The following is a 23,858-nucleotide window of genomic DNA, read 5'->3' as shown; positions in this document are numbered from 1 at the left end:
TGCATATGGTATTTTCCATACATAATTATTAGATGAATCTAATAATTATGCTCCAAACTCTTATTTTTATACAACAAAATTATATATTTACCAGAGAATTTAATTTTTAATTTCATAAATTTCAATATTAGATATTCAATATCAAGCCAGAACATTTGGGTAAATACACAATCATAAAAAAAGTGTTTTATGGATTCTTCCTCTAAGTTACAAAAGATGCATGTAGTGTCCATGACTCTAAAAAAATTAGCAACTACTTGTCTCACTGAGTAAATCAAATGAGTAACTTTATATGCAACTTTTTTAACTTTACTGGTGAGACAGTATTTACTGGGTAAATTCCAGACCTCTTTCCATTCAATCCGAGCATATAACGAATTTCAAAAAGGTTTGCATTTAGGCAGTAATGTGTCACAGTAAATAAAGAGATGTTCATTATTCTTGAATAACTGTCTCACCAAGGTTATATACCATTGATATATATAACTCACACGTCATCGCATCTGACCAATCAGAGAGAGCTACAGTTGCCTTGTGCTCCGCCCCCTCAGCTCCACGCTCCGCCCCCCAGCTCCATGTTCAATCGTAGGATTCCTCTCCACCGACTCTTTTCACACTGCGCTGTCATGGGCTCAAAGGTACAGTCAAGCGACTGAAATATAATTTAGAACAACATCCTCTCATGTGTATTTCACTTCACACTGCAGCAGGACGCAGACTGCTCGTCCTCAACAGCCTAAAACCCGCTCCGTGTTATTCTGACAACTTCCGCGTCACATGCTCAGATGATCAGTTGAAACATGTTGTGGCTGCATCTGTTATTGCTGTATTCAGTGTCTGATGTGTGTTGTTATGCCGTGTCCTCATGTCGTGTTTCAGGTGCTCCGGGAGCCGGCGGAGATCGCTCAGTTGTACCGGGATCAGTGTCGGTTCCCGGCGTTGTGTCGCGCGGATGTGGGTCCGGTGATCACCTCACGATACGGTGGACAGTACTGCAACGTTTATACAGGTTTAAACTCAGCATCATCTCTGAATGCCAAACTAACTATTGAAACACTCAGATTAAACTAACCATCATAGATGAACTGTTAAAACCGCCATTAACCAAGAGAAGAAGAAGAACTGTTAAAACTCACTGATTTAAACCATCCACCATCGTTTGAACATCTGATACCTTAGCTTTTAGTAATTGCAGTTGAGAAGAGAATAGATATTATAAGGCCTTTTTTTTGCGCAGAATGTAAGATGAAAAGCTTTTTACACCAAGTGCAAGACAAATGTGACCCTGGACCACATTTTTTAAAATTGAGCTTTATACATCATATGAGAGCTGAATGAATAATCTTTCTATTGATGTATGGTTTGTTAGAATAGGACACTATTTGGCTGAGATGCAACTATTTGAAAATCTGGAATCTGAGGGTGCAAAAAAAGCAAAACATTGAGAAAATCGCCTTTAAAGTTGTCCAAATGAAGTTCTCAGCCATGCATATTACTAAAATATCTTCATGGAACATGACCTTTACTTAATATCCTAATGATTTTTGGCATAAAAGAAAAATCTATAATTTTGACCCATACAATGTATTTTTGGCTTTTGCTACAAATATACCTGAGCTGCTTACGACTGCTTTTGTGCTCCAGGGTCACAAATATTCTTTGAGTTTAAGGAAAACTGATGTTGTCCATGATCACACTATGAACATGCACACATTCTTCAGACAGCACAGGACATGTTTTACACACCAAGGCTTCTGTTTTTATAAATAATCCAATAATTGACAAATAATCATAAATATTGTGATATACACCATTTACTCCACTTTCCTGCAGCTTTGAAGTTTGTCTTCTTTGTATTGAGCCAAGAGCTCAATCTGTGATGTTTAGATCATTTTTGGTCACTAGTCCTCTTCTCATTCAAATTCACAGGTTAGAGTTAATCAAAGTTCAGCTAGTATATGTAGCAAACTGACATTTGGCGTGTCCTGCAAAGTCTAGTGCAGCGATTCCAGTAAACCTCGGTCAGTCTGGTGTGATCGTTGCTTTATGAACAATTCCGTCCACTTGATGAATCGAGTCCTACAGATGCCCTTCACATTAATCCCAGCACGACATTTAACTTGAACCTTAGTAGCAGCAAATATGACTCCTGTGCTACTTTGCTGTGGTCAAGACTTCCATCTAGACACCGGTCGATCCAGTGGACTGACTGAATTGATCCAGACACCGGTATAGTAAATGGTGCAGCAGGTCTGCCAAAAACAAGAAACGTAAGAGTCGTTAGCTGTGTGATTGAGATGGCAGATAGCACAAAAGATATCAAAACACAGAGTTATTTTGAATATACACAGAAGGAATGCAGTCAACATGCAGACCTAACTGCAACAGCAGGTGTTTTCTTCTATATTGAATATTCAAACTGTATTATCCCAAGTAAAATTAGATTTAAGAAATGACCTCTATTTTTTTGTTTTCAATATATGATTGAGTTCATTGCTCTGTTTTAATTTTGTGTTGCCCCGATTCACCAGTGATGCACAAGTCAAACACAACACCTTGTTCGGATTGAAGTGTTATTTATGTTACATGTGACAAACCTTTGTAAGTGCAATGCTTTGTAAGGTTTTATGCTACACAGTAATTTTCTTGTTCATCTCATTAGCCATTTTAAAGTGGTTTATTTGTTGCCTAAAGTATTTGATAAAGCTTTGTTTATCTAGCAAACATATTGTGTGTAGTATGCTGGTATTAAAAAAAAAAAAATTAAATGCACATTATTTCAAAGCAGCTTTACAAAAATTAATAATGGTAATGTTTATAATAACTTAGTGCCTTATAGTCCACATTGAGCAGTTAAAAGCTGGGCAACAGGGTGGTGTAAATTAAAAAATGTTTTTTTTTTTTTGCAAATTCAAAAACATATGTGTTAAGTAATCTCTCACACAGGAGTTTATGTCTTTCAGAGTGGACTCAGCGGGATTTGGAGAGGAATGAAAATGTGAAGTTTTGTCGTCAGTACATTGTGTTTCATGATGACAAATCAGTGGTTTACTCCGGACCCTCAGGAAACTGCACAGAAATCAAGGGAGAGTAGGTTCACTTTATATTCGTATGTGATCAAAGAAAGATATTCTAAGGCATAATTCATAGTTCTATCAGCATTTACTTGCTGTCATGTCTTTCCAAACCTGTATGACTTTTTTGTCTATTGCGGAACACAAAGGGAGATGCAGTATTCTGATGAAAGTTTCAAAGGTTTTCCCGTACAGTGAAAGTCACTGTGGTCTAAAACAACTCAGAAACACTGGTTTGGATCGACATGAGTAAATGTGATCAAAATCTTTCATTTTTACTGCCTCTTTAAGCAAGAAGTAACCAAGTGCATGCCCTGATGCATCACACTGACCGTGCTCTGGCTCTGTTTAGGCTGCTCAGTGTGGATTCTCCATCCGGTGAAATGAAGGCTGTACTGAGAGAGATCACCATTAAAGGAGAAGACAAGCAGTTCCTTGAGGTCAGATTGTTTGCACAAATCATTTATTTACCTACAAAATGACTAAACTTTTAGACTTTACTTGACACTTTGGTAGTGTGCGATGCCAGTTGTGCAAATGGCTAAACAACTGAACAAATATGTGATGCATAGTATTTTAAAATGTGTTCTGGACCGTAGGCATAAAACTCCAAAAATAACTACTCAGGATAGTCTTACACTGTTTGGCGCTGCCTAATGTTTAATAGAAAATATTCACGACTTTGAGTTTATCATATCAACAGACAGAGCTGGGTACTAAGTGACTACACATAATCTGGATTACGTAATCAGATTCCAAAAATTAAGTACTTGTAATTATAATTAAATTACATTTTAAAATATTCGTAATCAGACTTAATTCCTCTTTTTCATCTAAAATATCCTACCGCTTATATACACTCAGAAAGTCTTCCAGTTTTGAGGTTATTCACACAGATCAGTCACTAGTCAGGTGCTACACAGCATTTGAAGGCTGGATTTACAAAAATCATTCCAGGTTTAAGAAGTGTTTCAACATTGCATCAACTACTGATGAACACATTCATTTTTATTTGAATTATCAACCAGTCGTTTATTTTACCACACTTTACTTTGGAAGGCTTTCAAACACATTAAAATGCACAAATTCCCAAATTCTTTTTTGTTACCTGATCCTCTTTCACCTAATATATTTTTATTTGAAGTATCCCTGAGATTTTATGCATCTAGTGGTCGGCCGATATATCGCATCAGCCGATAAGTTCTTCTGTTTGGCCGATGCGTTTGAGGCGGGACTTTTATTTTGACGTCGCTAAGAGCGTCAGCGCCTGAGCTGTGCTCACATTCTCGCTCTAGTTCGCTGTCGTCGTTAACAGTTCTGTCTGATACGGATAGAAGAAGTGTGTCTAATAATCAGATAGAACTGTTAAACAAAGGGATTAAAATGTATGCAAAAAAGTATTATAACGATTGCTTTTATATTATTAGTAATAGAAAGGCAAACATTATAATACTTTCTTGTTTGCCTACAGCATTCAGCAAATACGCATTTATATCATTTAAACAAATCTTTGAATGGCTAATGAATGTTTAATTTCTCAAACTTTGCAAACTTAGTCGAATCCAGTTCTGAGATCTTGTGAAGTGTGCGTTTGTTCTCTGTGTGACTTTCAGTGCGAATTGAATGCTTCAAACATTAAATTCATGATTTCAAATTATGCTGCGCTTTTTTGCCCACTGTCATATTCATGTCATTTTGACTGTGTGCTGTATGTAAAATGAGTGTTACCTTGGCTTTATTTAAAAAAATATGATTCCCAATGCACACAAACCTCCCAGAATATTGAGTTCTCTGTTGGTTACAGTGTTTACTTCCTTTTTAATTATATTTATTTATTTTTGAAAAATACTTTGTCATCTAAAGTATAAGTATGTTTATTTTACAAATTAATTTTTAATCCATTTTCAAATTATTTCAAATTTCTTAAACATTAATTAAAATAAATACAATTATATCGGCCACCCTGCTTTCCAAGATATCTGTATCGGCTGTCAAAAAAACAATATCGGTCGACCACTAGAAGCATCACATTTGCATGTTCATGGTTCTCTGACATTGGTTATTGTCCCATGACATGCAGGTAAACAAATAAAATACTTAATTTTTCCAGTAAGTGTTTTATTTTGATTCATTTTAAAATTAGTTGTTTTCATTTAATATTTTTATGATTTAATGAATTTTTAACCTTTCATTAAACTCATAAACCCCCTTCATTTCCTTCACAAACCCATTTTGGGAAACCTTGATGTAATATAATGTTTAATGCACTTCATGTTGTTGATAACAACACATGGAATAGATTTTCTTACCATATTGTATTTTTATATCAATATGGTACAAGGTTATCCTATTTGGAAAATGAGAGAGGTCAAAAGTAATCTAAAAGTAGTCTTATTATATTACAAGATTACAATTTGTAAGTAATCTACCCAGCTCTGTCTACAGATACATTTTGGCTGTATCAGTAAAATGCAGGTTATGTGCATCAGTGTAATATGTCTCTGTCTGTCTGTCTAGATCTGGCATAAGAACAAGAAGCTGAAGTGTCTTAATCTGACGACTCTCAACAAACATGGCAAAGTGTATGAAGATGGTAAGAGGAAAGCATCCACACCCAGACTGACTTAATGGTCACACTGTACAGCACGAGTTCAGCATATAGTGCAGCACAACAGTGATGCAGAAATGAAGCTTTGTGAAGCACAGAAGGCTTTTCTCTCAATTGTATCACAAAAGGGGTCATTACTCAAAGCTTTTACAGCATTGTGGCCATGTGGCGGTCAAAAGAATCAATAGCACCTACTCTGCCTCATGGCTTTGTCCCACTACAGCCGCTTATTTCACATCTGGATCTGCAGCTGAGTAGTCGTGTGGTTCTCAGCCGAATATAGCTTCGGATGGCATAGATCACATGCTTTAGGCAAAAACGTATTATGCTCAGCTTCAGTGTTTTTGTTGTTTGTTTTTCTATTGCAAGCTTCAGCGTAACATCACTACAGCTCAGGCCATTTTGAACAATCAAATTTGACAGATTTTCTCTTGCACTACTCTAATTGGTGACCACAAAACCAGTCATGGGGTCAATTTTTTATCAAAAAATGTTTTCTATCTTCATGGAACATGATCTTTACTAAATATACTGATTGATTTTGGATTATAATGGATAATTTTGACCCACACAATGTATTGTTGGCTATTGCTACAAATATACCTGTGCTACTTATGACTGCTTTTGTGCTGCAGGGTCACATTTATTCATGTGGTGCCCTGAATGTGTTCATTCACCCATCAGATCACCCGACATGCATTAACACATGATTACAATTACTGATAATGACATATGGAGTATGATACAGTATGAGGAAAGTCAAACACTGACAAACAAAACATGAATTTTTAAATAGCCAATTGCCTTTAGCTTCTTTGCTTTTGTTAGTTGATGGCAGGGAACATAAAGGCCATTTTACACTGTGTACGTCAATGGCAGCCCATAGAACCATTCGTAGGAAAATTATGAAATTTTGCATATTGGGTGATCATGACCAAGTTTGTAGTCTGTATTTATTTATTTATTTTTTGTTTTTTCTCGTCTCTTCATCATGGTTTGCATTTCAAATAAATTTCTGATTATTTTATCTTACAAAATGCTTACAAAAAATTGGGACAATACATTGCTGAACTGCGCCACATAAAAATTACTGAAGATATTTTAAATTTTTCACTACAGTTATGAAATGTAGAGCCTAAACAGGAAGCGAGGCTGTATCTGGACCATGCTTTGGTCTGTTTAAATGAAATTGGCATTCAATGTTTGGCACCACCATCTTGCTCAGTGTGCTTACATTGCCACCTACAGGCCAAGAAACTTGGAAACAGTTTCTTTTGCATAGCTCGTGTCCTAAAGTCATTCTCTTGTGTGTTAATGTAACTGTATTCAGCATCAGAAGCAGACACAGTCTAATAATCTTGATAATCGGGGCTTGTGTGTTCTCTGTTCTCAGATCAGTTTGGCTGTTTGGTCTGGTCTCATTCAGAGACTCACCTCCTATATGTTGCTGAGAAGAAACGACCCAAGACAGAGTCGTACTTCCAGGTCACAAATGCAAATGATTACAGAAAATGCACATGCTTTCTAATGATTTATTCTATGAAAATGTTCTTCATCTCCTGTTCCTTTAAACTGCAGGGGCCTGAGATGGGTTTGCTCGCTGATGAAGAGGAGACCATCAAGACAGACAAGAAGGAGGAAACAGTCCTGGTACAAATGTGTCATCATCTCTTACTCTAGTTTGGTTAATAATTTCAGTTTGATTTGTGTTGGGAATGACTGTGTGTGCAGGGTCAGCAGTTTGAGTATTTTGAAGACTGGGGTGAAGCACTTGTGAATAAAAGCAGCCCAGTGCTCTGTGTGCTGGACATCGAAGGCAGTAACATCACTGTTCTGGAAGGAATACCCGCCAACATCTCCCCAGGACAGGTGCGCTCACTGTGTTTGTGTTTTAGACATGGGTTCAAAGTAAGGTGGCACAGATTTGCTGAAAATGATATTGTGGTTATTTTGATATTTTATATTGATTTCCCCTGTAAAAAGCTTTAACATCTCAACATTTTGATATTAAGGCTGAAACGACAAAAAAACAAAAACAATCATAGTTACACTGAAACAACATCACTCATGTTCAGCAGGGTGTGTATAAGCTACAAACTGTGTTGTTGTGTTTTGTCTCCCAATCAAGCCATTTTTTATCCACCACCTGCTGGTTTCTGGGCTTAATAGGGTCATGTTAGCAAAAATGGGAGATAGAAAGCCCACTTTTTAGAACATTTTACAGTGCTGTACTTGAGTTTACTAACAGTCAATCGTCTGTTAATAAATCTCATTTAAAGCAGCACTATAGACTAGTATAGACCCACAATATGTGCATGTCCAAGACTTCTGCGCATCACTGTCGAAACGCCACAAGAGCCCTCTTTAATTGCGATGCTGTCAGTGAGAAACATGTTCTGTCAATATGCTGGGGTATAATGATTTTCATTATCATTAAGCTTTGGTATTGAGAATAATAGGTTAGATTTTTTTAACAGATGTCGTTGGAGGAGAGGCTTTAAGTACACTTTTGGATTTTTGGAAACAAATAATTATGATTACAAATTTTGGAGTGAGCTGTATTATAAGTTATAAGTTTGCGATGACTCTGATAAGTACTTTGCAAGGAAAGTCAAGGAGAATGAGGAAATGAGCTGCAGGTTTGACAATAAAAAGAGAAATTCACAATTTATACACAGTTTTTATATTGCGTTAAGTAGGCCAAAGGATGCTTTTTCCATTATGTGACACCAGCTGTCAAACATAGAGATAGAAGTGTGATGATCTGGTACTCTTTTACTAAATTCAGAGTTGAAACAAAAGACTAGAGAATGACCCAAAACATACGTTCAGACTACATCAGAACTACCTTAAATGAAAAAAACAATGCTGTTTAAACACAGCACATTGACACATTCAACTACAGTATGTAAATTTGAATAAAAACTGGAAAAATGGACTTGGATGTTTTGTACTATTTTCATCTACTACTTTTTTGTATGCACATAAAATGTGCAAATATTTGTCAAACTGAGAAAACCCATTTAAATTAAAACCCTTTAAAAAAGACTCTTTATTGTAAGATTTCTTAGAAAAAATATCAATGCAGATGAATAATACGCTCAACTCTTGTCCACAGGCATTCTGGTCTCCCAATGACACAGGGCTTATGTTTGTGGGTTGGTGGCACGAGCCATTCAGACTGGGGCTCAAATACTGTGCCAACAGAAGGTGGGTGATGGGAAATATGCATCTGATGAAGAAACTTAAAACCCAATTTTTTTGGTTGTTTAAATGCACAGTTTTGAGTGTGGACTGTTTGCCTGCATGCTAACAGCAATGTAATTCCTGCAGGTCGTCTCTATTTTATGTGGATCTGGCCAGTGGTAAATGTGGTAAGCTTTTCTAACTCAAACTATTCTTTACAGAAAATGCTGGTGTGTAATTCTCACATGAGAACAGTGCCTTTGTAGCACATATCAAGCACTTTCATTGCAGTCACTTTAAAATTTTGTCAGTAGCTGACGCTATGGGGAATCTGCCAAGGAATGGCAATCGCTGAAGTGATATTGGTTTAATCTTAGAACCAGATTCAGTGTTACCTGGTCAATCTCAAACACAGTTCAGAAGGACAAACAGGATTATTTTCCCCCTTTTGTTCACAACAGATATCCTTTTGTGCTTTTTGCATTTTCCACTTGTTTTGAGAAGAGTTAGTGGCTAACTCCCAGCCTTTCCACTGAACTGGAGTAGTTTGTTGAGTTGGCATTGATGGTCGCTCTGCTAGTCACATAAGCAGTTAAAATGTCGACAGAATTATATTATTTGTCTGTGTTGGAGTGCCCATCCATCCACCCCCTGCCTGTGGCCTGAGATGCTGGGATAGGCACCAGCTTCCCCGCAAACTGCAGCTTCTCCAAAAGCATTTGGGCCAGGTCTCTCTTAGAGGCCATGCTTAATGTCTATGAAGGGGGCTTGTAGGCTGGTGCCACATGAATGATATAGATTTAATCAGTTGTTAGGCAGATTTGCCACAGAAAAGGTCTGTCTGTCTTCACGATGAGAATGTCTGAATGAGTAGTTCAGAAAGTCCTACTTGGTTATGAGTGGCTACAGGCTGGGCAGTGGCTCATACTGTTAGCTAGGCTCTATAGCATGGATATTTCAAATTTGGCTTTCCAGGATATTGGTGCTAGATGGATTTTAGTTTTACTGCTGTATTTTCTTGCTGCCAGTGGATGCTTATTTTTGCAATTCAGTAGAAAACCTTTATAAAATGGTGCTGTGTTTGCATGCTGAGAGCCAGACCTTAGGAGTAGAGCTTAAACACAGCTGCCAGTGAATTACCATGACTCTCTATGGCAAGGGTCGGCAATCTATGGCACGCAGAGGGATAATCACTGGCACACGAGCAAAATAGGGAAAAATGCATACCGACGTACATTTCGAGGTAATCATTCCTCACAGTCACACAGCTGGTTAGGATTTATAAATGCTATTAAAGTGTGAAAATGAATCTGCGCTGATCTATAGATGCATGTGGCTCCAGCAAATCATTCGTGCGACCCGCTGCGCATACGATGCCTCAGCAGTCTAACAGCGCTAGTCAATAGCTATGTTTCCATCCAAAGATGTGAATTTAGCTTATGCGCAAAAAATTTGCGAATTTCCATCCAACGAGTCAAAGAGAACAAATTCGTCACTTCTTGATAAACTGTCACTAAATATCAGTAAGAAAAGTAGAAGCCACTGAATTTAATAATTTTCATATATGATAAATTACTTGCGCTTCAGCAGACGAAACACAATAAATGTGGTTAATGCTTTCGGAGGTGAATGCCAGCTGTTTGGGAACGCAGACGTGCAAGACAATCATACAGACATACTTTCATGACAGATTTTGCTCAGGCATTTCAAAACAACATTTCAGATGCCATGCAACAAGATAGGTCAGCTGTAACAATACAGATTGTGTCAAAGCACTAACAGTATCAAATTGGAGATAGAGTGTCAGTAATGTATAATGATAAGATTAAACACTCAATTTTCTCAATTTTCAGTTAAAGGCATTTCATTACTGAATTCAGAGATGTCATTGTCTAGCTCAGTTTAGTTTAAATAGTATCTGTGCAATCAAATCGGCGATAATTGCTAGAAATTAAGTGTCCCCAACTGAGCAAGCCAGAGGCGACAGCGGCAAGGAACCAAAACTCCCTCTGAGACAGAATGGAGAAAAACCTTGGGAGAAACCAGGCTCAGTCGGGGGGCCAGTTCTCCTCTGACCAGACGAAACCCGCAGTTCAATTCCAAAAGCAGCCATGTCAGATTGTGTAAAGGGCTTATCTGATTCCCGTGGTCTTGTCCCGATCGAGCATTTTAATTTATAATTTAAAGTATTTGTTATATTTGTGTTTTATTCATTATTTGAAGTTTTTTATTTATATGATTTATTCATTTGCTATAATTGTAATATATAGTTTAATGCATTTATTGTTTCTCATTGTATTTTTATAATATATATTTGTTTGTTTATTATAATTTAAATTTATAGTTTAATTAATTTAATATATTTCTGTTGTGTATATATATATATATATATATATATATATATATATATATATATATATATATATATATATATATTAACTTTTAATATATACTATTATTTTATAATGTATTTATTAACTTTTTATATTTGTATATTATGTTTTAATTAAAATTTTAAATGTATTATATTTCTATTTTTATATTGTTGCAATTTCTAACAATAATAGTATTATGTAGTTAGGTATTTTATTATATTTATATTTTATTATATTTTTACTTATTTTGTTATATTTTTAGTTTTATTGTATTTAATCGAGGTTTTCGCTGGGGATGTGTCTCTGGGGCTCATCTGGGTGTCCTGGTCTCCGCTGACGATCAGGGCTGTAGACATCATTCTCTTGGTGCTGATCCACCATCTGATCGGATACGGACTGAGAAACAGAATAGGAAAGAAACAGACAAATATTAGCGTAGATGCCATTCTACTTACGATGTAACGAGTACATCGTGTGTTATGGGAGTGTTCCCGGTTCCAGTTGATCTAATTAATGCAGCCTAACAATCCTTTAACGGATTTGAATAATAGAAGTGTATTAGTGTGTTATGTGTAAGCCAGGCTAAAGAGATGGGTCTTTAATCTAGATTTAAACTGACAGAGTGTGTCTGCCTCCCGAACAGTGTTAGGTAGATTGTTCCAGAGTTTGGGTGCTAAATAGGAAAAGGATCTGCCGCCCGCAGTCGATTTTGATATTCTAGGTATTATCAAACGGCCAGAGTTTTGAGAACGCAGCGGACGTGGAGGACTATAATGTGATAAGAGCTCGCTCAAGTACTGAGGAGCTAAACCATTCAGGGCTTTATAAGTAATTAACAAGATTTTAAAATCTATCCGATGTTTGATAGGGAGCCAGTGCAGTGTTGACAGAACCGGGCTAATATGGTCATATTTCCTGGTTCTAGTAAGGACTCTAGCTGCTGCATTTTGGACCAACTGTAGTTTGTTGATCAAGCGTGCAGAACAACCACCCAATAAAGCATTACAATAGTCTAACCTTGAGGTCATAAACGCATGAATTAACATTTCTGCATTTGACGTTGAGAGCATAGGTCGCAATTTAGATATGCTTTTGAGATGAAAAAATGCAGTTTTACAGATGCTAGAAACATGGCTTTCAAATGACAGATTGCTATCAAACAGCACACCTAGGTTCCTGACTGATGAAGAAGAATTGACAGAGCAGCCATCAAGTGTTAGATAATGTTCTAGGTTATTACATGGCTTACATGGAAAGGCAAGCGATAGCAAGCTAGCTTTGAAAGCAAGATCCCTCCCTCCCTGAATAATGCAAAGCCATGCCTCCAAAACACATGAGCGCACTCCGTCAGAGCAGCGACTAACCTGCGGCGGCGTTGGTGGAGGATTGAATGCAGGGCTGTCAGATTACCTCACGTCTCATTCACCGCTGAGAAAACATTACAGCACAAAGCACATAATATTGCAATAATAGTGGCTTTCATTCTCGCTGGAACGCGCTTTTGACGTACAATGTCTGCACAAACAAGGTGCCCAGAGGTATGCAAATACATATTTTGACAAGCAGGCAGGACAGCCTATGGTCCTACATCTTTCACAGAGGATATAAATACATGTAAATAAATGTAGACCACTTAACTTAGTGATTGCTATCAGAATGTGAAGAGACTTTCAAACCAGTATAACAAAATTTTTTTTTTTTAACCAAATCACCTTCCCTGCCTTTTAAGTAGCGAATGTGTGAATTACCTGTGTCTGCGTCTCTCTCTACAAACAATGAAGCTAGCTTAATTGAATTAATAGCTTAATGAATTTAGTTAGCTTACTTCAAAAACAGCGATTTTACCCCCCTCTTTGCTGAGACATATAATGTAGCGATTCAGTATCGATTAATAAAAGTTATGGTGCAGCATTGACAATAAGTTTCTTAGCTCCTGATTGTTTCTGTGTTTGCGCAGCGCAATCTCTGATCTCTGTGTGCAAGTGATGTGTGTGTTTGTGTGCATCAATTAAAGTGGCACATTAGTATAGAAATGTCATTAAACTGAAAGGTTTTAATGCACAGTTGGCCTTGTCACGGACACATTACATATACATATTACGGATACAGTGGTGATCAATAGGGTCACATTGTAAATCTGTTATTCAAAATCTAATTTAAACATAAAAATAAAGAAACTTGAAAACATTATGTATGAAAAAAAAAATAGAAATGGCACTTCATGCCCAAAAGGTTGCCGATCCCTGCTCTATGGACTTCAGAGATTGTCACTCCAGGGTGAAGTTTCCATAGCGTCAGCTTCTGATGCAGCATCTTGTTAAGCTAAGAATTTTCTAATGTATTAGCAGTTAAGATTTTATCAGAATCTCTTAAAAGCAGATGTTTCCTGTTTTCCGAAGCATTTTTTTTTCAAATGAATTTTATCTGTGCTCTTGCCTCAGAACAGTTATCATCTAACTCCAGCGCTGTCTGCTCTCCTCGGCTGAGTCCTGACCACTGCCGTATTGTTTACCTGGAGTGTGGCGTCTTCGGTCCACACCAGCAGTGCAGCCGTCTATGTATGGTGTGTATTTTGTCTGTGCCCAATTCTTAAGAGTCACAGTAAGTTTAGAATTAATTTGCTTAATATTTTAATAACCAAGAAGATATCTTGTTCAAAATATATTTAGTGCAAAGACCCTTCAGACCAATTATTTAAACAGACTTTAGTATAATTTTGGTCATGTTTCCCAATTTCAGAGGCAACTTTAGTTGGAGATACAGGTGGTATTTATAGTCTTAAGTGATTTGACATTTATCAAAGCGATCAAATTTAAGTAACTTAATCAAGTGACTGTGTATTGTTGTGGTTTGGTTGCAGTATGACTGGTACACCAAGCAGACCAGTGTTGTGGTTGATGTGGTGCAGAGAGCCAGAGAGGGTACGTGTATGCATTCATGTTGTGTTTTTTAATTTGTAGGTAAAGAATTGATAACAGCTGTTATTCAGATGAAGATCTCTGGCCTGTTTAATCTATCTCTGTGTGTGTGTGTCAGATGGTTTTACTGGGATCTACAGCTCTGTGCTTTCTCCCCACTGCTGGTCAGCTGACAGTCAGCGTGTGCTTATTTCCTGTGCTCAGAGATGCCGCAAGGTACTGTAAACACCTCTCTCATACTAGAGCTGCATTCATAATCACGGTTTCACTCCACATACATTGAAATGCCAAAATTATACAGTCGTCTCATTGAAACACGTAGCACAATGCCTATGAAATGAAGTGAAGCCTTTTACTGAAGTGACCGTTTTACTAAGGTAACGATGCATTAAGAGCTGAGGGGTGAAAACTTTTTGAATTTGAAAATCATGGTAAATTTAACTTATTTTGTCTTCTGGGAAACATGTAACTACCTTCTGTAGCTTCTGAGGGGCAGTACTAAATAAAATATGAGATGTAGACAAAAAAAAAGAAAGAAAAATGTACACATCATTCTGTTCAAAAGTTTTCACCCCTCGGCTCTTAATGCATGGTTTCTCCTTCTGGAGCATCAGTGAGCGTTCAAACCTTCTGTAATAGTTGCGTATGAGTCCCTCAGTTGTCCTCGGTGTGAAAAGATGGATCTCAAAATCATACAGTCATTGTTGGAAAGGTGTCAAATACACAAAAATGCTGGAAAACCAAAGAATTTGTGGGAGCTGAAGGATTTTTCTGAAGAACAGCAGGCAGTTTAACTGTTCAGGACAAACAAGGGACTCATGAACAACTATCACTAAACAAAAAAACACAGCTGTGGATCATTAACAACACAGTATTAAGAACCAAGTGTGTGTAAACTTTTGAACAGGGTCATTTTTATAAATTCAACTATATTTCTCTTGTGGACTATATGTAAACATCTTTTATGTGAAATATCGTATTCAGGTCAGTACTAAACAAACAATAACATGCATTTTGTACGATCCCTCTTTTTTTGGTAAAATAATTAACATTTTGCAAATTCTCCAAGGTGTATGTAAACTTCAACTGTATATCCTGCCTAACATTTCCATTCACATCTGCAGTAATAATTAATTATGGTTCTTTGTAAAACTGCTTAAAATAATATTGTAAAAAGCACTACACCATATCAGGCATTGAAATGAAGAAACATTTAGGAGAGATAATAGATTTTTCTTTGAAGTTAAAAATAACACCCCCTCAATGAAAAAAATCCCCTCTGCAGGAGTCATCTACAGGGGAATTCCCCTTCTGGTTCATATCTGTTCATTGTATCTATTTTGGGATGTGAGTGTATGTTTCTTTATCTTTGTTGGTAAATCAGTTTCTGTCGTTCCTATATTACAGGATTTGTTGGTTGTTGATATTTCAACTGGTGAAGTCACGTCTCTCACCTCCCGTATGTAGAGCGCACTCTCTTCATCTTCTCATGTAACACACTACCGTGCTGTACTGTATGTGTGTAATCTGACAGTACTCTGTGCTGCTCTAGAGTCAGAGGAGGGAAGCTGGAGTTTGCTGAATATTCACAGAGATCTGATGGTGGTCAGCTGCTCTTCACCAAACTGCCCTCCAGACCTGGTATTCTCACACACATTCTCCATATCTGTTTCCATACCAAGCAAATTTGCTATTGAACACACTTATTTTACCTATTCAAGTATTTTCAACTATTTAAAGTTAAATATTAATTAGAAAAAGTATATAAATATAATGAATGCATTTAATAGCATTTTTTTTTAAATTGAGTAAACATTGCTTCAAAAGGACATTTCGATCATTGTTTTTTTCCCAAAACCAACACAAACCCTACACAATGCTGAAACAAATACTAACCCTTAACCCAGGGGTGTCCAGTTCTGCTCCTGAGGGCCCACTATCCTGCAGCGTTAGCTCCAGTCCTCATTAAACACACCTGATCCAGCAAATCAAGGTCTTCAAGGATTGCTAGGCTGTATCGCAGTATGAGTTTTTATGCGATCTAGCATAGATCTTCTACTACATCAATATCATCAAAGTTCAAGTCCATTACTCAAGAACGCATGTACAGAGAAGGGCTGTGCGATTAATCAAAATCATCATAAAATCACGATTTGAGCGTGCAGGATTTCTAAATCGCTTTATAGCACGATTCTTCCCGACCTCCCGCAGTATGCAATCCGATTCAATCAAAATGCAGCGCGCCCAAATGTAGTTCACACATACTCCGTCTGTGGTGCGTATCTTTTCCGCGCCCATGTTTACGGATCAGGGCGTTCACACTGCACACAGTTGCGGTCCGGCAGTGCTCTCCAGGAGCGGTGCGTCTGCAGCAGTCATGCAGCGATCTTTTCCGCACAGAGTCTGTTTTTGCTGTGCTGCACGCGCTGAATTAAATTGACAGCGCATTGTTCGCGGTAAAAATGAACATGGATTGACACGGAAATGTAGTAATTACACCATAAATTCATATAATTAAAGTCTACAGTTTCACAGTCAACACATGGCTTTTTGGCTAGATTTAAAACAAGCAAAAGTGCACTTTTAGATAAACAAGGCAATATGGCACTTTGTTTTCCTACCTCCACGAGTACCATATTGCCTTGTTTATCTAAAAGTTTTATTTATATTTTTATTATATATAATAAAATTTATTGGGTTTAAATGTGAATGTCTATCAAAGATTGTATTACTGTACTTTGATAAAAGAGAATCACGATGCTGAAAAAGCATTTTCAGTGACAACGTTTGGATTTGAAATCAAAATAATGGATGAATGTGTTTGTGGTAAACAGCCGCGGACCAGGAGCGGACTGTGTGAAAGCAAAATGAGTCTGTGCTGCTTCTTCACCGCATACACATACTGTATACGCACTGCAGCTGGAGTATGAACCTGGCGCAACACATCTATTTCAACACCTGAGGCAGCGCCACAGAGCTGTGTGTTCTAGAGACATTTTGTTACACCTTTACTTAGTGATTATTTTGCCCTATGTCTCTTCTAGGGACATGTTACAGCTTTTTGATAAATTGGTTTTCTTTTGGAAATACATTTCAAATTGACACTGAATGCATTTATGACTGTAAAGAATGTCTGTGTGTCAAAATCGTGATTAAAATAGAAATCGCAAAATTGATCAAAGAAATCGTGATAGTTTTTTTTTGCCATATCATGCAGCCCTAGTACAGAGGACGTATAAAAGTACCTGGATGTGTTCTTGATATCAAGGGATGCATTGAATGCAGAATCAATCTTCTTTTCTTTGATCCTCATCACCATCACGAATGTGCCCATTGCCAACATAACCTAAAATCATTCACAATAGCCCCAATCCCTAAATACTGTTGCGGATTACAATAGGCCACTCAAACTATACAGTTAGAAGCTGTGTAGAAACAATCTCTCACGCCAGGTCACTAATCCACGTCTGTTCAACTAAAACCAATTCAAAACACAGACATCAACTTGTATCAGTTGTCACTTAAATCATACGACATCGACAAATAAGAGAACTGCAGCTTTAGCCTGTCCACATATAAAACCTGAGTAGAAGTTAGAACGAAAATTAAATACTACTTTATTTATTCTGAAATAGAAGTCATTTAAAATTTTATTTGTATATTTTAGTTTTCATTTTATAATTCTACAGTAAATGTACAAAGATGGGGGGGGTCTTGCACGGGGGTCTTACAAGGGTAAATAAAGAACTGTTGTTTCAATAAGTTTTGTATAGTATTTTCTTTTCTCTTTATATCAAAAACTATGTCTAAAAAGGGTTATATTTGATGTATTTGAGGTCTGAGATGTGGGAACGGGCAAACATTTTGCATTTTAGGTCAGCGTTGCCGTCTAATCAGCCAGTATTGTCTTAAATAGCCTGCATAGCACTTCATCATTTATAACATGGGATTTTGACCAAATATATTCAATCTTGATTTTTGTAAAATGTTGCAACGAGATGTTCTTTTATTATTTTTTTGTGAAAAATAGCGGTTTATAACAGACATATAAGGTAATAGAAATAAAATAAAAAAATACCTTAAAGTATCTACAAAAGAGCATGTAAAGCAAATATCTTCAAAATAAATGTTCTCGCCTTTTTCCCCCTTACCTGTTTGCATCTCTGAAATGAATAGGCCTACATATTTGTAAACCGGTGCAGTTAGTCACAAATATTATAAAAATAATCTTTGTGAAGACGACTGGCAACAGCTGGTCTTAAATTCTTTAGACATCACACACTAAACAACTTTGAAGACTGACTGAAAACACAGACTGAGCCCAAATGACATCCATAATCGTCCTGACAGTAGTGTGAACTGGATCATCCTGCACTCAGAACCAAAAAGTCTTACCGTCACTTGCGAGGCTGATAGACAGGTTCTCTCCTGCGTCACTGCAAGCTGTTACATTTTTGCAATTTTATTGATAACAATACTTTATTTATTTATGTATTTATTTTTTGGTAAATGGATCTGAAAGATTTTTATTTCCTCATGTAGTTAGCCACATTGTTATTCCCAGTATGTTTAGGTCGTCAGTTATAATAATAAGATAGATGTAATCAGATGATGTGTTCTGCAGCGGGTGGGGTTCCTGCCAGCGAAGGGTTCTGAAAGCAAGATGTCATGGGTCACGCTGGAGGAGACTCAACCTCAGGCGGATATCAGCTGGCAGACGTTAAACGTCAGCCCACCTCCTGAGGAGGACAACAGCCAATACCGTAAGATCTGAGTGACAGTGCATATATCTGCTGATATTTAGTTCAACATGATTGTGTGTTATTGCATTTCAGATACAGTGGTGTCTTTTGTTCTGCCAAACTAAAATGCTTCCAAATAAAGTTGATCGGTTGTCCCAACAATGCTGTAGATGTTGTCAAATTCACAGTTGTATGTGTTTGTTCTCATTTTGCACTTTACAGCGTGTCTGTATTTTATAAAGTGTCAAAAGTGAGCACATCTGTCATTTTGCATGAAAAAAATAACTCTGTTCTTCATCAGCTGGTTTGGACTTTAATGCGATTCTACTGAAACCAAAGGAAATGACAGCAGGAAGCAAACTACCTCTTGTTGTCATGCCACACGGTTTGTTCTTTAGTATCCTTCATAACAATGTAAAAACGATATAATAAATACATACATCGTCAGTATCTTGTTTTTCTGATCTCTGTTTTGACTCTGTGCGTCTGTCAGGCGGCCCTCATTCAGTGCTGGTGTCAGAGTGGATCTTGTCCACAGCAGTTCTGTGTAAGATGGGCTTCAGCGTCCTGCTTGGTGAGAAACAGTTACAGTGTTTACCCCACACACCTCAAGTCTGTCCATCAGACACATGATTTGGCTTTTATATAGTCTCTCTGTTATAAAACATTTCACTTGAAATTAATAATAACATATATTTTGTGGGAAAACATACACACGCTCCAATGCTGATATTTAATCTTTGGACGTTTCCAGGTGTGTGACTAGTTTTCTTTTCAAGACATTTATAAGAAGTGTTTTCTGTTGTTGGGAAACTCCTGGAGATTCTGTTAGATCTGAAAATTAGTATTTGGTATGTTGTGTTTTTTGAAATTTGGAAAAGGCTCAGAATCTGGGTGTGTAGCGGGACAGTAGACGACAGAAGACTGAACATTAACATCTCATTGGAGACAAGGGAGTTGGTGGCATTTCACTCAGTTTAAAAATATGACCTTATGACAACAAAAAAATGTCCATAAAAGCTTGACACATGCTCCCTCCGTAGTCCGCTCTGCACTGAAACAATTCTCTTGCTCACTCCTCATGTGAATTTGAAAATGATGTATAGTTTGTGTGCAACTGGATTTTTTTTTGTGTGTGTGTGGTCATTCCTATTCACAATTAGAATGATTATTAATTAAATTATTGTTCTTGGTGTGAACATTTCTTAAGCACTGATTTGCTGTATTTCAGGTCTTTAAAAAAAAATTCAAGTGATTATTCTGTGAAAATCATATCCACTCTAGCTCAACTTTGCAAGTTCATGAGAATAGTAGCTGTGTCCAGTTTGTGTGTAACTTATATATAGGGGCACATAAGCCGTATGGAGCTCTTTTATGATCAGGGGTGCACATAAGTGGTGCGCATATGTGCGACCAAAAAAAAATGCACTGGATAGAAGAGTTCATTTGCTTACTGACATGGTTAACAACTGTTAATGCATTGTTAATGCAATGACCATTTTAGATCGACTAACTATAGTACTGTATAAGATTTCCTTTCGAACTGAAAGCATTAATCTAGGCTATGCACTTCCGGTTTCAGAGCAAAACACAAAACTCTGATATTCACTGACGCACTTCACTTGGCAGCGCCAAACCCAGCAGTGCATTTACTTACTTCCCAGCAACCTGCCAAAATAAAAGCTCATATAAAAATGAAAATGTAAATATTAGCATTGTCTTTTTAAGTGCACTATAAAATAATTATATTTTTTATTTAATGCTCATTTTTATTTTAAAATATAATAGTATTATCACACATTTTACTATTTTGTTTATTATTTTATTAAAAACAACTAAATTTTAAGCTAAACATTTAATTGGTCACACTATGTGCAGTGCCAGCTCCAAACCAAATCTCCAGGTGCTCTCATGAGAACCATACTGTATAGCGCTTTTGCTGTCTCTTTTTATTTTTATTTTTTTGGAGCTTAAAAACATCTGTCACTGTAATTACACAAGAACCAAAGAGCATGCAACACATACTTTGTTCCACCAAACAATATTAGTTTTATGGGTTTGGAATGACAGGAGGCTGAGTAAATGGCGGAACATTAATTTTGGGATGAACTACACATTTGAGCCAAAGTACTAGGCTAATATCATAGTGTTAGGGCCATATTGGGCATGAATCACTTGAATAATTCTCCCCATACTGTATGTCATGTTTCCCATGTCTTTCCTGTTGTAGTGAACTACAGAGGCTCACTTGGTTTTGGTCAGGATAACATCTTCTCCTTACCAGGAAACGTTGGTACCCAGGATGTAAAAGATGTGCAGGTATACACTAATGCTTACTGAGCTCCTACTCCAGTCATCAGTGTAACCAAATTCCTAAAATGTTTCACAGACTTTTAAATATTTACAAATACATGTTAGCATACTATTGAATTGGTTGTTGGATTTTCCATATTTGCAAAGTTCTGAAGGTTGGAGGCTCTTCTGGATTTTGCAGCATATGTTTTGTGATTTATACTTTCAATCCAGCATACGTAGTTATACATATTCTCTTTGTTTACCTCTAAACAGTTGGCAGTAGACAGTGTTTTGAAGCAAGGTGACTTTGACGAGCAGAAGATCGCTGTGTCTGGAGGCTCTCATGGTGGATTCCTGGCTTGTCATCTGATTGGACAATATCCTGAGTTTTACAAGGCGTGTGTGGTACGAAATCCCGTCACAAACCTGGCCACCATGATCGGCTGCACAGACATTCCAGACTGGTAATGTGACATTAACCTTCACATCCAGTGGATATCATACTGAATTACTTGATTTCAAATAGTTTCTGAGTGGTGAAATTTCACATCAGTTGTTATTATTATTATTATTTTTTTTTTTTGCTATTCTGTGAAAAATGAATGTAATATATTTTTTTGGTAACACTTTATTTCGATAGTCCACTTTAGACATTCTACTAACAGTAAGTTAGTTTGCAACTACATGTCAACTAGCAGTCATTAGAGTATTATATGATTAATATCTGCTAACACTTTATTTTGATGGGTCCACAACATACTGACTATAATAAACTTTGCAAGTATATGTCAACTTACTCTGCTAACCCTAAACCTGCCCTAACAGTCTAGTCTGAGAGTTATGTAGTTGCAAATTAATGAGAATTAGTTGACATGTAGTTGCAAAGTTACTTATAGTTAGTAGAATGTCTAAAGTGGACTGTCAAAATAAAGTGTAACCCATTTTTTAAAATTTAAATAAGCATAAATTAAAGAGATAAGAGCGAATAGTATGATGTTGTATTTTATTTAATTTTTTTCAATACAATACTTTTTTGAGGGATGTGCTTGATGTAATATGCAAAAAATCTACAAAGAATTGATTAATATATAACTTCTTTCTTTTGATTTGTGGGTCAAATATGATTCATGTATTGTGATATTTACCTGTAGACATTTGTGATAGCTAATGGCTTTAAGTGTGTTTGTGTTCAGGTGTATGGTGGAAGCTGGATATGAATATAACACAGATATTCATCTTGAACCTGCTATTCTGGAACAGATGTTAAACAAGTCACCCTTAAAGCACGTCAGCAAGGTGAGCAGATGCTGTTCCGGTGCATTATTTATTCTTTTATGTTTAATTTCTTAACTGCTCAGCTTGTAACACACATGGTTGTGTTTGTTCCTCAGGTGAAAACTCCAGTACTTCTGATGTTGGGGGAAGATGACAAGCGTGTTCCCAGCAAGCAGGGTATTGAATACTACAGAGCCCTGAAGGCATTGCAGGTACCAGTGAGGTAAGTACAATGACACTGACACTTTATAGATGGAACATTTCTCTGCTCTGGAAAACTGGTTCATTAGTGTATCCATGTGTCCACAGATTGTTGTGGTACCCAGGCAATAATCACTCTTTGTCCAAAGTTGATGCAGAATCGGATGGGTTCATGAACGCTGCTCTCTGGATTATCCAACATCTTTCTCTGTGATATCACCTCCTCTCTGTAAATCATAACCAGCTTTTATTACACTTTATTAAAGTGATTTTAGTATTTCTTTCATAGATATCAGCTTTGTGATTGTTATATTGAGACATTAGCTTGGTGCTTTCCCTTCAGATCACGAAGGGAAACTCAGTCAAAATCTGTCTGTGTGATATACTGATGCAAAAAGCACTGAAGAGGTTCACAGGCATACTGTGTGATATCTAAAGAAGTTAATTTGATATTTAATGAAATGGAATTACACTAAACGACATCTGAAAAACTTCATACTGTTCTTACTCTACTGGTTTTAGTTTTCAGTTATCGGCAAATTGTATTTTGTTGCCAAACTGTTTACTGTGCTACGCTCTCAGTGTAGCTACTTTGATTTTCTGATGGTCTTCTGCTTTTGTAATATGGTTACTTTCTGGGATATGTACTAAATTACTTTCTGCATTCTTTTCAATAAAAACTTTGACTTTCTGAAGCTGAAGAGAGTAACTTTCTTTCTTTAAAGCTGATTTCAAACTTGTGAACAGAGACCAGCAGGGATGGAGGTTAAGACCATGTAATTGAACATTACATTATTTAGTTCTAAAATGTGGTATTGATGTCTGCTACATCAATATCAGTATCACAGTGAGTACTAGCAGACGCTTGTGTCTCTACATCTGAAATGCTATAATCATGCAATAAAAGGAGAAACCAACCAACCAACAAACAAACAAATCCGGTTCTGTGCAAGAGAGAAAAAAATATAGTTTGGGTTATAGCCCTGACAGCCAGTGCGATCCACTCCTCGACATAGTTTTTCATTTCATCCATTTCTCTTTTTTTCGGTAACTAATCTTTATCCAAGAATAGCTATTACTACTCCGTTTTATCACCATTTCTGAACATCTGTTCCCCAAATCTGTGTGTGTGTGTGTGTGTGTGTGTGCGTGATTGACACATACTGCAGACTTTTCTTTCACTT

General features: G+C 36.9%; 1 protein-coding gene across 2 annotated transcripts; it reads left to right on the top strand.

The window, feature by feature from the left end:
- The first annotated feature begins 386 nt into the window (after positions 1-386).
- On the top strand, positions 387-23,369 carry apeh (acylaminoacyl-peptide hydrolase). 2 transcript variants are annotated; one of them, XM_058784592.1, is made up of 23 exons: positions 403-638; positions 880-1,009; positions 2,964-3,090; positions 3,427-3,514; positions 5,592-5,667; positions 7,076-7,167; positions 7,261-7,332; positions 7,414-7,551; positions 8,801-8,892; positions 9,016-9,056; positions 13,685-13,806; positions 14,104-14,164; positions 14,280-14,377; positions 15,569-15,620; positions 15,714-15,802; positions 18,786-18,924; positions 19,205-19,288; positions 19,397-19,477; positions 21,134-21,222; positions 21,472-21,662; positions 22,392-22,494; positions 22,590-22,696; positions 22,783-23,369. In XM_058784592.1, the coding sequence occupies exons 1-23, from the start codon at positions 576-578 to the stop codon at positions 22,886-22,888; spliced, it is 2,241 nt and encodes a 746-aa protein (XP_058640575.1). In that variant the 5' UTR covers positions 403-575; the 3' UTR covers positions 22,889-23,369. The 2 variants fall into 2 exon arrangements, 1 of the variants encoding a protein (XP_058640575.1); XR_009272463.1 differs by lacking the exon at positions 22,783-23,369 and having other exon boundaries at positions 387-638; positions 21,472-21,603.
- Positions 23,370-23,858: the final 489 nt, after the last annotated feature.

This window comes from Onychostoma macrolepis, chromosome 08, assembly GCF_012432095.1.
Source record: "Onychostoma macrolepis isolate SWU-2019 chromosome 08, ASM1243209v1, whole genome shotgun sequence".
NCBI lineage: Eukaryota > Metazoa > Chordata > Actinopteri > Cypriniformes > Cyprinidae > Onychostoma > Onychostoma macrolepis.
This window is presented reverse-complemented; position numbering and strand designations above follow the sequence as displayed.

Bases quoted from the DNA above. Each gene is read 5' to 3' on its own strand.
- apeh (XM_058784592.1), top strand. From the start codon at position 576: ATGTTCAATCGTAGGATTCCTCTCCACCGACTCTTTTCACACTGCGCT. The intron at 7,168-7,260 runs GTCACAAATGCA...TTTAAACTGCAG, and splicing joins AGACAGAGTCGTACTTCCAG to GGGCCTGAGATGGGTTTGCT. The intron at 7,333-7,413 runs GTACAAATGTGT...CTGTGTGTGCAG, and splicing joins AGAAGGAGGAAACAGTCCTG to GGTCAGCAGTTTGAGTATTT.